The sequence below is a fragment of the Pteropus vampyrus genome, unplaced genomic scaffold (genome assembly GCF_000151845.1).
Source record: "Pteropus vampyrus isolate Shadow unplaced genomic scaffold, Pvam_2.0 Scaffold4, whole genome shotgun sequence".
NCBI classification, from domain to species: Eukaryota; Metazoa; Chordata; class Mammalia; order Chiroptera; family Pteropodidae; genus Pteropus; species Pteropus vampyrus.
Window position 1 is genome coordinate 7217682 of NW_011888785.1, and position 16040 is coordinate 7233721.

The 16040-nt window shown below is 33.7% G+C and overlaps 1 protein-coding gene across 1 annotated transcript in view; it reads right to left on the minus strand.

Moving 5' to 3' along the window:
- The window catches only part of SCIN (scinderin), a 72352-nt gene that overhangs the window by 32094 nt on the left and 24218 nt on the right, over positions 1-16040 (minus strand). The window contains exon 5 of the mRNA XM_023532519.1: positions 14241-14390. Coding sequence (XP_023388287.1) covers positions 14241-14390 — 150 coding nt within the window. The remainder of the gene's footprint in view (positions 1-14240; positions 14391-16040) is intronic.

A 16040-nucleotide genomic window follows, 5' to 3' on the forward strand; every position in this document is an offset into this window, starting at 1 on the left:
GCCAGTGAGCTCCCTCATCACCCACAGGTTATACCTGCTCTGGTCAGCTCCCTCCTGCCTTCAGTCTCACCTCACCTCATCTTTTCATCCAGAAAGTGATTCTGTACACTGGCTAGAAAGCCTCTTATTTTGCTTTACTCCTATATTCTAAGAAAATGATTCTAGATAAAGATTTATATCTTATATCTGTAGCAATTGTTCTTAAAATTCAATGTGTTCAAGCAACACCTGGGTGACCTGATACAATACAGATGGAATCTGTATTGTCAATAAATTTAACGCAGGCCCAGGAATCTGCATTCCAGATGATTCTGAATTGGATGCTTACCGACAGAACCAAAACTCCTCTGTGTGGGTTCTGAAGTGCCTCTAGAGGCTGGCTGTCACCTACCCTGCATGATTTCTCAGCATTTTCTCTACAATGCACCCTTCTGGAATCAGGCTGACATTTGTAGTACCTCCTGTGGGATGCTGTATATAACTTCTCTTTAGGTTGACTGGGAGTAGCAGAAGAAAAACTGAGCAACTATTCTTTGGTTGGTTCAGCAATCAGCACAGTGATAGTTACCACTTATTGAATATCTACTATGGGTTACGCATTGAATGAGGAGATTTAGACACACCATTTCATCCTTATAAAAGCCCCCATGAACTAGATACTGTTACCATCATTTAACTGAAAAGGTCACTAATGCTCAAAAAGGTGAACTGATTATTTCAAAGAGCTGCTAAGTGTTGATTCTGGCACAGGTCTCTTTAATGCTCCTTCAATAACTTTTAAAATAATTGTTTGCATATATACAACAGAATATTACTCAGCCATAAAAAAAAGAATGAAATCTTACCATTTGCAACAACTAGAGGGTATTATGCTAAGTAAAATAAGTCAGAGAAAGTAAATACCATAGGATTTCACTTATATGTACACTCTAAAGAGTAAACTAAATGAATAAACAATAGAAACAGACTCATAGATACAGAGAACAGTTTAATAGTTGCCAGATGGGAGGAAAGTTGGGGGAATGGGTGTAAAGGATGAAGGAGTTAAGAAGTGCAAATTGGTTATGAAATAGTTATGAGGATGTACAGTTCAGCATAGGGAATAGAGTCAATAATATTGTAATAACTGCATATGGTGCCAGATGGGTACCGGACTTATCAGGGGTATCATTTCGTCATATGTCTAATCACTATACTGTACACCTAAAACCAATATCATATTGAATGTCAACTGTAATTGAAAAAGGAAAAAAAAAAACCCTTGCTATATCCTCATAATCCTTAACTTTTACTTTTGCATCTGTCTTTATTTTGAACATTTAAGCCAGCTCTACTTATTTTGATATGAAATTTTAACATTTACAATCTTGCACGTTCAAGATGTGTTTTCCCTCCTTTTAACATTCTACAAAACTTGAGGTTAGGAAACTTCACAGTAAGTATTTGAAGTGTACGAAAGGAAAAGCGGCTAATCCGTGGCTTGGAAGAAGACAGTACCTAACTCAAAAAACTCCAGGTCACTTTGGATAAGTATGTTCTAAATTGGCGTCAACTCCTAAAAGCATTTAACATAGAGGTTCTTAATGAGCTTATCGACTCTCATTTCAGCTTGATAGACTAGGAAAATGAGTCTGAGAGAAGTTATTGGGACTTCTGCCCACATCCCATAAATACTAAAGCCATGATGTATAAAGGCCTTCCAACTCCTACAGCAATGCTCTCTATAGAAATTCTTCTTACCTTAATAAAGAAATTTGCATTCTTCTTACCTTAATCAGTTTAGTGTGACTGGCTCTGTTTCTATTTTCACTAAAAACAAAGTAAGCTGTCAGGTTCTAAGAGCTAACATTTTAATTACTCAGTAATGCTTGTGTCTTACTTCCTTTCCCTGACTGGAAAAAAAAAAAAAAAAGTCAGTAGACTGTAAGCATATGGTGAATAGAAATAAAATGAAAAAGTGAAGAATTGCCTTGTTATCGTGTATTTATTTGTCTCGAGGCGTTTATACCTTAGGTAAGAAAAATATTTACTAATAGGGAAGATACACAGAGAAATAAAAGCATAGGCAATTCTGAGGAAAGCCATGACCTTGTTTAGCCAGCTCCACCTAATTTGGATTTGAGATTTCAATATTTGCTCTCCTGCTCTCTCTCAGTGGTGTGCTTCCCTGCCTCTAAAACACCTTTATCCCTTTATTGATATATCAAGTAAAGGGTAATTTAATATATCAAATAATGGATAAAAGTAGATTAGACTGAGGGAAAGCACGTAAAATACATGTTTGGATAAAAGGGTAAAGTGAATTAGGTGTCTGCAAGAGAGGTTTGGCTATTGAATTATCTGAGCCAGGGGTTTCCAATAGAATTTTCAGTAATTGAGGTAATTCCATATTTCTGCTGTCTAATATGGCAGTCACTAGCTACCTGTAACTATTTGAGCAACTGAAATGTGACTAGTGTAACCAGAAAACTGAATTTGAAATTTTATTTAAATTTAATTAATTTAAATCAGAACTTAGTAGCCATGTGAGTCTCGTGGATGCTGTAGTTGACAGTATAGCTCTAGAGGACTGAGGGAATATAGTGGCCTTGGGAAACTCACCTTGATGCAGGTCTGATCCTCAGTGTTCCCATAGTAGCAACACATTAGAGATTTAGAGGGTACAACTCACAAGAAAGTTAACTCCTAAGTTATAATCTGGAAAGCTAATTCACAAGTTAATGTATATGGAAAGCTAACTTACAAATTATATAACACGGATAGCTAACTCATAAGCTATTAAAATATATATGCCAGAATGGCATCTTATTAAACTAGAACTGTTGTTTTTCACTGGCTCCATGTCAGAACCATCTGGGGAGTTATAATAAAGAATACAAAAGTCTGGATCTGAGTCTGAGATTCTCATGAGAGCCCTGGCATTGTGTTTTTAAATAACCCTCTGAGCCTGGTTTGGTGATAAATTCATGTTCAGTAGTATTGGCTCTGTAAACTTGGTTTATCTACCTAGACTATGTGGACGGGCCTGCCAAGCATTTCTGATGTTCACATTGCTTCTCAGGGGACTTCTCCTTCATGGTCAAATTATCATGATCCAGTGATCTGGAAGTTGCCCTGGAGTATATTTCAGGTAAAGGTTTTAGGCCATCTGCTCTGTATGGGGATTGTTAAAACTTTTTCAGCAAGACATTAAAACCATTTGGATATTTCTACCTGATTAGTGCTGGAATGGACACTTTCATCATTTGCCTAACTTCTATGCTTCACAAAGAACACCCCCTCCCTGTCTTTCTGACAACCCCTTCATTTGATAGGCTCAGGCCATCTGAACTAGATGGACCCACTACTGATTCAGTGACCTTATTCTCACATTTTAAATGGTATAATTAATGTCATTCACAATTATTGTGATGATTAAGTAAAATAATGTATGTGAAGTGATTGTTCCTGGCATACAGTGAAAACTCAACAAAAGTTTGATCTTGCATCCAGAGTTAAATCCTGCTTTGGTCAAAAGGTCATTCTCTCTCCTGGAGATGCCCCTGCTTATCACTGTTCTGTTTCTTTATATGATGATTTTACCATTCAAGTTCTTATCATACACCACCCCATCAACTTACACTTATTACTTGTTTATGTCTTGATCTAATAATGATGTCATTAACTAATCTATATGTCTTGATAGTGTATCACTGTCAAAGCCTTATATTCTGGATTTAAAACTACAAATTGAAGACAGACCTATATATCCTTCTTTAAGCAAAGCCTAGATAATAATCTCCTGTGCAAGGAGCAAGGGAGTAGCTGATGATGCTGAGAAGCAAGAAAAAGATATAGGAATCTCTTCCCTTCTTTAAAGTTTCTCCACAATTGTGTATATGATGCCATTAGTCCTTGATTATAAAACTAATTTTCTGATCTTTCAGTGTGTTTTAATCATATCTCCCCACTTAGTGTTGTACATATGACCATATTTTGGTGAAGCAGGATATATCAGTTATGTAAGATTTATTATAGAGCAGTGGTCCCTAACTTTTTTAGCATCAGGGACCAGTGCTTTTTTGAGAATCTAATGCCTGATGATCTGAGTTGGAGCTGAGGTGGTGATGCTAGTGCTGGGGAGCGGCTGCAAATACAGATGAAGCTTCACTTGCTGGCCCACCATTCACCTCCTGCTGTGTGGTCCGGTTCCTAACGGGCCATGAACTGGTATTGGTCCATGGCCCAGGGGTGGGGACCCCTGTTAGAGTGTCTATAATTTATCAGCATTAGAATGGGCTGGGAATATAATGGTTAACAGGTTAACAAGTTAGCTGTAGCCCCTGCCCTCAGTAAACAGACTCTCAGTGCAGAAACACTAAGTTTCTCCTGCCCTTGCTAAATCGCACGTGGGCAGTGGCTGCTGGAGCAGTCTGCAGAGAAAAGATTCTGAACTTCCTTCTAAATTTAGTGAAAAGTTTAATATGACCTACAAATTATTGCATTCATGGACAGGTAGGAGAAGTGGTAAGACATATTTCATTTATTTTTAATCCCAAATATATGAAAATAGCCTGTAAGGATTCTCAGATCCTTTGAGATATTTAGAGAGTATCAGGTCCACAGAGGACCACACTGTTCCTCTCAAAGCTGGCTCTCCACCATCACACTTCTGGGCTTCTTCCCTCAGTAACTCATTGCTTATTTTTACCAACTTTTAAGATTACCAGAGGAAAAACTACTTTAGGTTGGATTGGGGGAAGAATGGAGAGGATGAAACTGCTTTTCTTTTCCAGTTTCTTCTATTCTAGTCTCTTAGTTTTAGGCCAACAAGACAAAGAGCTACAGAGAGTATGCCTATGATGAGAACATGAGCTAACCCCCTGGGAATATTTATTCATTGCTCCTCATCATTATATACACATATGCATACACTTATACACACTTATTTCATCTACTCTCCTATTATCCTTGTAAGGAGAGGAAAATAAATGACTTACATATAACTTTTAAACAGATTAGGACAAGTTTTATGGCAGGAGAGTTGCAAAAACTTCCACTTTATCTACATGATTCAGAACACTGCCAAGTACCAAAATTTAATTGAGCAGACTCAAAATGGCTTTTGTATACTCTGAGGTGCTCGAAAAACATTTGCATACCTTTTATACTCACAGACATAATGCTGCTAAAGCTATTACTTATGACATGAACACATAAAATGGGTATAATTGTCAAAAATGTGTGGCAAAATTTTGGAAGTTATAAAATAACTTCACAGCAGAAAGGATTCCCAGCTGTATGTTTAAGATTGTATGCTCTAGAATGAAGGCTGCCTGGGTGTGAATCACAGATCATCCATTTCCATTCCTACCTGGGGAAGTTGCATAGCCTCTTCACGGCTTGTTTTCTTCATCTATAAAGTGAGGGTGTAGAATGCTACTGGTCCTCTGCTCATCTCAGTCTACCACAGAGGTCATCTGCAGATAATTTCTTAAAGGTCAAAGCCTTTTGCTCTCTGATGGCATTATCTGGCCACCGAGCTGTACTGTAGCCATGCACAAGCAGGCTGGAGGCTCCAAACCCAAGGAGCAACCCTTAACCAATGAGGGATGGGAGTTACCAGCTAAATCCTGCAGCCACTTCAGCCTTCGGTGGGTCATTTCTGAAGTGTGTTTCATACAGTTTCTCAGAGGGTCCCTCTGGGGCTAAGTCTCAGTTGCCTACAGCAGTAAATAACAATAACAAACTATTGCTCCATTTTACTCCTACTTGGTGCTTCCAGGATTATCCTCCAAATAACAGCCTGCCCAAGTCTTTGTCACAATGTTGGCTTTTGGAGGAACATAAGCCAAGACAGGGAATGATAAATGAATCCACTTCATGGGGCTGTTGTAAGAATTAAATTAGCCCATCCTTGTAAGATCCATAAAAGAATGCCAGTCAATGGTAAGCAGTGGATGGTCGTCATGCTGGTGCTTACTCTTACCACCCGTTCCCTGCAGCAAATAAAATCCATAATGAATTGTTTCTTAGATTACGAGATTTCTGTGTTAATGATAAGAATCACTAATATCATCCTTTAAAATTGCAACTAGAAAGAATAAGAAGTGAACAGAAAATTCAGTCTACCAGTGAGCTACTTGCCCTTGCCCTTGAAGAGTACAACAGTTATGCCATCACCAACAAAGGAGCTCCATGACAGTGAAGATCACAGCAATTCATATTCAATTGTGTTTCATTTGCCACTTGCTTCAAAACATTTTAATCAACATATTTGTCTTATCCACATGCACTTACTAGACTTCATTAAAATTTATTTTCAGTTTTTTTTTTTCAGTTGCCAGCATTTACTGAAATAGAGCATTGACATTTAATTTCTCAGTTATGCATGTACGACTATATTTCCCAGTATATTTGTATGGCATTTTTTTTTTTTTTTGGCATACAGATACTAATATAGTTTCTTATTAACGGTATGTTAGTATCTTTTGCCTGATTAGTAGAATGCTAGGGACTATCCTAAACTGATGATTTCCTACTGGTTTTCATGAAAATATACTGTATTTACATGAACAAACTGTGCTTTCCTGACAGTCACTTTAAAATCCCTTTTGTAAATATATATGTGTATGTATATAAATAGATAGATAGATAGATAGATAGATAGATAGATAGATAGATAGATAGATAGATAGATACAACACACAGATTACAAACACACACACACATCTGAAACAATGTAACTGTAAATTTGGGATGTATTGGTACCCTTGTAAACATAATACCAATTCTAATTTGCCCAAGTATAGTCAATATAACCCAATTCCTTCACATTGTGATCCTTGGTTCTGAAAAAACAGGACTAAGGAGCACAATCCAGATGGCTTTGATTTTAGAGAGTTCTTTCCAACATGTGAACACATTTCTTCATGGTATTAAACAAATACTAATTATAAAATAAACACTAAGGAATTGTGCATTGCCGACTCTTGAAGAGTCAACCTGTTAATATCTGAGTTTGGCTAATTCTTAGCACAAGAGATAAGAAGAGACTGACCTAAAATTGTAGAAAGAAAATATAGTATTAATGTTAGATTTTTTTAGTTATAGATTATCACTAACATTACAATAAATGTGAAGAGCAATATAAGTAGAGAGAATAGAAACCTGTGGGTCCAGTTTAATATTTATGTTAGTTTATTAATTCAGATATAGATTTTGTGGAGGCAAAAATCCATTCTTCTATAAAGTCCATCTGTCTTAGAATTACATTATCCTATTTACAGATCCATCACTATTCCCTCACTTCAGCTGCAAAACTAAAGGAAAAATTACCTCATTCAGAAATGAATACCAAGCGGCATTAGTTTGGACCAATTATGTAAAAGTGGCCCCTTATCAGTAAGGTCACATGTTGAACTTTGGTGTGACAAAGTGGAAGATTATTTGGAATACTGTATGTTTATTGCAGCATGTGGTTAACTATTCTGTTACTATATTCTTTAGCTTTGTTCAGAATATTTCAACCTCCTCCACTGGATGAATTGGTGAGGAATAAAATGGGTATTTGAATACTAGAAATCCAAACAAAAGATTTATTAAATAAATGACAACAAACGAATTGTGCCTTGAATAGTTCCTGGTATATCGTAAGCTATCAATAAATGGTAGCTATAAATAGTTATAGCAATTGTAGTGCTCTTAAAAGCATCAGAACCTTGCAGCATGTACTACATATCACTATAATTTCTTAGATTTGGGGTTTACACTAAGTATTATTGCCTTAAAGCAAAATTAAGAAAATAATTACAATGCAATAGAGAGAAGAAAAGATTTATATTTGCTAGAAGTACCTCTCATACTTCCTCTTCACTCTATATGTAATGTAGCCTCAGAACTAATATAGAGAAAGTGGCAAATATTCTGGATCCCTTCAACTTAAAATCTTTGAATGGTAAACCCATAAAATGGGCCTCCTCTTTCCATATGGGTCTCATGTTATTTCAGTCAGAAAACAAATACTGATGAACATCTCCAATGTGCCAGACACCATGCTACATGAATGAGAAGTTTCAAAATATTTAAGACATTATTCCATTTTCTAAGAACTTACAAAAGGACCCTGGAAAATAAAGAAGGGATAACAAGGAAACTAAACCACTTGAACAGTACATAAAGAGACGCATGCCTCTCAAATCGTTTTTTATTGTCTTTTAGTATTTAAGTGTTTACTGGGTCTATTGTCTAAATTAATATCTCAGGGAACTCAAACTTCCACTTGTACAAAGTACAGAGTTGCAACTAATGATGAAGTAAATAAGAGAACAAAAAACAGTTTAGTGAGTGGGGTGTGTGTGTGTGTGTTATAAACCCACAAAATAACTTTAGATCTTACATTTAAGGAGATTAAAACAGCTATGTTTGTTCCCTGAAGCTAAAAATGATCATATTTGATTTAGCTACATAATGATATTTTAGTTAAAATATTAAAATACGATCCCATGTAAATCTAGTAAACCTAAGATTATGCTATGAAGCAAGCATTTCCTCAGAGAAACTGCAAGGAGTGGTGTTGACAGAATTCTAAATTTCCAAATTCGAATTTAATTTTTCTTAACTTTTTAATATATATGCTAAAGTTTATGACCATCCCAATGCTTAGATTATGACATGTTCAAAAATCACTCCTGATTTTACTTCCCGTATATTTAAGTTGTATAAAACCTTGGGAAGCATTAGCAATGTGAACAAATTTTTGATATTAAGTTTTGGGGAAGAGTAAGATAAATATATTGGGTGATCTAAAAAATAAAGCTCTGCATCTGTGTAGTTCCTTGGAGTTTATGGAGCATAATTACCCTTAATCTAGTGTTGAGAAGAGGTAGCACCAGCACTGGGGGCAACAGCCTAGCAAAGTGGCCTAGCCCAGCAGACAGCAGTGTTATACATTAGAGAGTAAGAAGAGTGGGTTTTGTGGTTGCTGGACACTAAGTAGGGAGGTGACCTGACATGGGAAGGACAAGTCTACAGATGGAGATGTCCAACTACAGCTCCTGAGAACATGCCTTTTTATTCACGGAATGAAAACTATTAGACACCAGCTATTTCCTCCTTACTGTGCTACGTACTTTCACCCAGAGTATATTCAATCTACCAAATATGTGAGAAAGTATTGCTGTAAATATGAATAAGCTTAAGACTCAGTTGCTACTTTCCAAGATGTCAGTTGTAACTACCCTTCTGTAGAAAGAAGACTGGCAGAATATATGAATTATCCTTATCTGAACATTAACTGCTCCTATATAAGTATACTTGGTTTTAAAACTAAATCGATAGTATGAATTTGTCCATATCTTCGCCAACACTACCATCTAAAATGCAGGAGAGTCTTAAAAGCAGAACTATCTTCTAAAAAACAGAAAAACAAAGGGAATAGTTTTTTGGTACCACGTAGCTTACAGTTAATTGTATTAATTATCCAAGTATTAATAATCAATGAGTTAGAGCTAGGAGGGTTATACAGTTATAAAGGCAGTGCCTGTCCTCAAGGAACTTAGAACAGACTTAATAAGATATAAATTTTAATTGGCAAAATAAATGTGAGAAGAAAATATGACTAAAATTTTACTCTTTGACTAAAGAGATATCTCTAAAGGATAATTTAAGAACTATTCATACTAGTCAACTCTAGATTTTACTTATAAGGTACCCAGATGAGTACATCATAAACATCTGATCAACTGTCAAGAGAATAATTGAAAAAATTATTTTATTTCCATGTTGTCAATTGTGATTTATAATAACAACATGAACATAATCCCTGTATTGGGAGAGTTTTGGGAGGTTAACCTAACCTATATGCTATTACCTTTTGTCTAAAATATATATAAATTTTACCATGAGATGCCTTCCAAATAATAGTGCTATTATTCTGACCATGCTTTCTGGAGTTTGCAGACCCTCACAATCTGTTCCCATCTCTCCGTTTTAGATCTAGCACATGTTAATTTCCTCAATCAAACAATAAAATAAGCAGAGTCTTTGAACTTTATTGAGAACCAACCCAGTACGCAATAAACTCTTATTGAGACATAATATGTTATTCTAATTTTTCTTCCAATTTTCTTTTTCTTTTTTTTTTTTTGTCCAGAATCTGAGACAATGATTGCACATATGATTTTCCAGGGAGGCTTTATGTTTTCATAAAAGCAAGAAATCTAACAGCTCAGCAACACAGTATCTGCTTACAATCTCTCTGTAGTATTTTTACTGCCAGTATTCCACCACTAGTATTTATGATTTTACACTTAACAAGTTCATTAAATTACACTGAAAAAGTCTTTCTGGGTTAGAAAAATTAGTTGTTTCCTGTTGTTATTTTAAACAACTTTCCCCTTCTTATTCTCTTTTTGATATCTACCAGATGCTGTTTTTATAAAAATGAATGAGTATAAAACAGATTGATAAATGGTTGAACTTAGGAATTTTCCTCAGGGGATTTTTTTAGCTTCCCTCCTAATGTTTAGAGAATGTGTAGTGCCAATGAAGAAAGTGTGGGACCTTAGGGCTAGTAAAATATTTAATTTTCTTTCATTTCATTGATTATTCATTCTAAATATAAAAATAAGAAAGACCAAGAAAAAAGCTTTACATAATTTACATGCAGCTTTTTATAGTAAAAATGTTTACAGTGAAGAGAAAACAAACAGTAAAATGTGACTTTAGTTACAGGTTTTAGTTAGTTCCATTTACAGGATTATTTTCATATTTAGGCATATGAGCTTTTAAAAGTACTAAAGATACAGATAAGAGGCTGACCACACACCCTGTTTCCCCAGACAGCCTCGTTAATATATGTTGTCTCTGTGTCCTGTATGGTTAGTGCCCCTATCACTATGCAAAGTGTTTTGATTTGAAAGAAAAATTTATCATCATTCTAGAGATGAACCACATTAACATCATGTAAAAATAATAATGTGATCAATAAATAGCTAAAACATGTCAAAATAAAGATCAATTTTTCAAAAACTCTTGGAAAAATTATTTTTCAATACTTTTAGTGTTGAGCACTCTAATGTGTTAGAAAGACATGTTCCAAAAATTCAGCATCAAATATGCAGTAATGATAATAGGATTATTTTACTGCTTAAAAGTCCTTGATTTCAAGCCATACTGTCATATTTAGAATTAAAAATTTTTAAGGATAATTTTTTAAAAATTCTCGTTAAAAATGAGTCACTTAAAAGGTCAATTTTAAAAGATATTTTGAAGGATTTTTAGAATTTTAGAATCCTTCTCTAGCAATGCCAGTAGAAAAAGAAATAGTATTCCATTATCTTAAACAAGATAATCTTTTTGTCCGTGTACTACAGACCAGTTTGGACCACTTTTGAAGCCTATGACCTTTTTTAAGAAAAACATAATTTAAACATGTAAAATAAAATACCAAGTATTACAATAGAAACCAATTACACTGAAATACAGTTATCAAAATATCAAAATATATTTAACAATGAAATGTGATAAAGTAATATATGAGCTTCTTCGTTAACTCCTTAAATAATATTATTGAGCAGCAGGTCTAATAACTGTCATAAAAATTACCAAGTAGTGATAACAGCAAATATTTTGACATTATCTGTAATAATGATAATGTGGTCTGAAAAGTCACAGGTACGGCTCATTTTACTCTAGTTCATTGACTACATTTATAATTGGAGAAAGTTTTCATTAAGAGGTTAGTGAAAATGAAGTTGTGCTTTTTTTTTCCCAGACAAGTTCATGAACTTTTTGAATTCTATAGTTATAGGTACAACATTAAGAAAGCCTGAACAAACTAATTTATCATAGGTACATAATTAAATCATCAAACAACTACTAAACATTGTGATCAGGCTACAGAACATTTATAAAAATGAAAAGTCCACTGAATGCTTAAACAAGCAAAAAAAAGAAGGTTCTCACTGAAAATTCAGTTCAGTTCATTGTGTGAGAGAGCTGGCAAATATAATACAGTATATGTTGAATGTATTGAATGTAAACAAAGTAGGTGTTTTCTAGGTCTTTTTAAAAACCAAAAAATGAAAAGTCCCTAAAATACAGACATAGTATTTTATAGTAATCGGTATGTCCTTCATCCCTCTCACTAATATTTTATAATCAAAGTTATATTTTTACACATATTTTTCTTAAAACTTGCATTTTCATAACAGTATGATATATTAATTGACTGTTTAAACTTTTCTGTCTTAGAACTTTGCATGAAATCCAGTAAGTAAAGACACCAAATGCATATCTGCACAGTTAAGGCCCTCAGCCTCATTGGCTTCAATTCCTGGAACAGACTGTGAATCATTGGGATTAAACACAGATATTGCCTAAGAGACAAGATAGGATCACAGATCACTGAAACTTAAAGTGACCAAAAAAGCCACTTTGTCTAACGCCTCACTTTACAAAAGAGGAACCAAAGACATCGAGAGGTTAGGAGACTTGCTCTGGACCCAAGATGACCATGAAAAAGCTTAGCCCCAGAGTTAATGCAACACTCCCTCCACCACTCACTCTACAAGGATGAATCCTGTTTCTGGATCCACTTCTATCAAAATATAGTTATTGAAACAAGAGGTTATAATCCATTAGAAACACATCTTACTTATAAATTTTTGCTTCCAAATATGAGTTAAAAGACTTAAATGATGATCATATCTCTAGAACAGAGGCCTTGAAAAAATATTAAAAGATTGGAAATCTGTTTTCAATAGTTTCCAAGGTCTAATTTATTAGTAATGTTTTTCTGACTATTGAAAATCCAGTTAAGCCATTCCAAATTACATTTTATTTTTTTAGATGGCCTTTTTTATCCTGATTATAAAAGGAATTCATATCCGTTATAATGAATTTTGAAAATACAAGACAAATGAAGAAGGAAATAACAAATAACCACATCCCAAGAGTCAAAGATAATATTGGTAATATTTCAGCATATTTCTTTCAGATATATAAGTACATATGAATATAGTTACATACATATAAGCTTATATATTAAGAAAATATTATACATAAAATATTATAGCCTATCTTTTGTTTTAGCATTATACCATGAACATCTTCTCACTCAATTAAAATTGTTTTTAAAACATCATTAATGTGAAAGTCTGTGTTTGGTGGATATTAAAGTAATGAAGTTATAAACAATAACATTAACTTATTATATATTTTTTGATCACTGGATTATGAAGGCTATCACTGGATCAGGTAACTGTAATGCATTACATTGCTCAAAATCAAGATAGTCTGAGAAAACTTAAATGCAAATGGCTAAAAGCATTGGGGAAAACTGCAAAAATATTCTAGAAAATTAGAGCAATAAAAATTCAGAGATAACACCTGCTACTATTAAATGCAGGAAGATTCAAAAGATTTACAACAGTACATTCTGATGGGGCTCTGCAAAGTCATGAGGGAACGTAATGCTTGTGTAAGAAAGCAGCATTTGGTGCAAACATTTAGTGCCTGGCACACCACAGGAGTTTAATAAATATTTGTTGAATAAATAAATGAGAATCAGCTTATCAACAGGTATCTAGACACCTGAAATATAATTATGCCCTTTGACAGATAATCTTACTTAAGGGAGTATATACAACATATGCACTCAGGTACTCACTGTGGTTTCATTAAAGGGGCAAAACTGTTCACAACTATGTCTAAGACTGTTATAATGGTTAAGTAAATGACATAGGCATAAAGAGCCATGGAGACAATTTTCAAATTAATTTAACAACTATACTAAATTTATAAGTGTCTTGCCTATAATTCTTGGTTTAAAATTATTGAAATGTTTAAAATATTGGTGCATTAAATCTCTTGGTATAAGATTTTATTTCATTATTTTAATGAAATAATTATTAATTTTAAAATTGAACATCGCTGCTTAAAAAAAATGCCTAGAAACCCAAAATAATAAACCATTTTTTTCTTTCAAAATATATTCTTAAATCAATCTCAAAAGTGTCACCCATCTATCTGCCCTTGAATACCACAGAAGATAGAGTCAAGGCTTTCTTTGATAGTCATTCCAATGATGAGAGAAAACAGTCTTGATGTTCTACTTTCCTAGTACCATGACTGAGAGAACTCCGATACTTTCTCTTTCTTAATCTTAGCCTAAGTAGTAGAGAATTTGTTAAAACTAATACACACACACTTGATTTAAAGAGCGGTAACCTTTTAAAAAACAACCTAAGTCACAATACCTCTATAAGCTCTGACGGTTCACCTCCTTCTTCCACCACAATTAATTGAGATCTTCCTTTCCTTTCATTGTCCCGGATGCCAATGGCAACCTGGTTTGCCTTCAGACGCTCATATCTGTTGCATGAGGAACCACACCACTGGTAAATTTCCTGAAAGAAAGAGACAGATCTTTGGACCCCAGGAATATGTAGAAGACATTCAGGCCTGTTGTGATATACATTGTGATCAATTATTGCGGGGGGGGGGGGAGTATAAAAAATAAAATTAAAAAAATACCAAATGATGGCAGGAAACCAGACTTTAGGTGGTAAGGACACAATAGAGTATACAGTTGCTATATTATAAAGCTGTACATCTGAAATTTAGATAGTGTAAGGAAACCGGACTTTAGGTGGTAAGCACACAATAGAGTATATAGTTGCTGTATTATAAAGCTGTACATCTGAAATTTAGATAGTGTTTTTAACCAATGTTATCCCTCAATAAATTTAATAATAAAAACGTTTTAAAAATATCTATTGTTGATGTATATGATTTTATATATTTAATTTATACCTCATTTTGTATCTTGTTGCTCTCAGCATTATAAAGTATTTTTTAAACACAGAAAATATAAATACATATCTCATCATTCTTTGAATATATATTCCACTAAGTACAATTTATGTAAGTAAACTTATGTAATTTCTTAAATTTAAAATAAATTATATTTCAGAAAGGTAGCCAAGAATCTGTTATAGTAATATGCTCTTGATAATCATAAAAATTGATACAACTTTTGTAAAGCAATTTAACAATTCTTATTAAGAGCAATAAAGAGTTAAAATTTTTGATCCAGTAATATCACTGTCCAAAATTTGTATTAATAAGTTATTCATAAAGAAAAAACACATGTACAAGAGTTTTCATTGCTATATGATTATATTAGTGAGGCATTGGAAAAACATTAAATGTTCAATAATAATAGTTACATAAATTATGATAATAGAAAAAACATAAATATCAAAGTTATATTTTAACGGAAATTTAGAAAATAAATGGAACAATAGTCCGATATATTATAAGTTAAATAGGTTATTTTAGCTACCATTCAGATTAAAATATCATATATTTTAGTTTTGGATATAGTGTTCAGAAGGTATACAAATGCAAATGTAATATAACAATAAAACATAATTTTTTCCATTAAATGTGGTTTGAAAGAGAAGTTTAATGGTACCTATGCCTGATGGGGTGTGGGAATGGGCTCTATTACACATTATGTGGGGAGTATAAACTGACATAGGCTTTTTTCGAGGGCAGTTTGGTATCATACTGAAAAAGTATATGTGTTGTAGAATCAGGTATTCCATTTCTAGGAATCCATTCTATAAAAGTACTCAAAAATGGAATACAAAAACAAAGAAACAAGCAAAACAAAAACTTCCATCAATAGAAAGATGGCTACATAAATGTCATTACATAGATACTGCATACTACTCTTCAATGGTTAAAAACTGAAGAAAATGTTTCAATATTGATGTAGAAAATTATCCAAGGTATATCATCAAGAATAGAATAAAGCCATAGAATAATGCAATTCCACTCAAGTAGAAACAAAAAAACAAGCTGTTTCTGCATTTGCTGAAAAACATTTATAAAGACACCCAGTGAGGGACATGTATACACAGAAAGAAAGCCTTCAATTTTTACAGTATTTAAGTCAGTAATTTTTACTTTTTTTAAAAAAGTGTCACTCACATCTGTCAGGTGCCTAATATGAGCTCTGTTGGGGATAGAGATGAATGAGAGAAAACTAG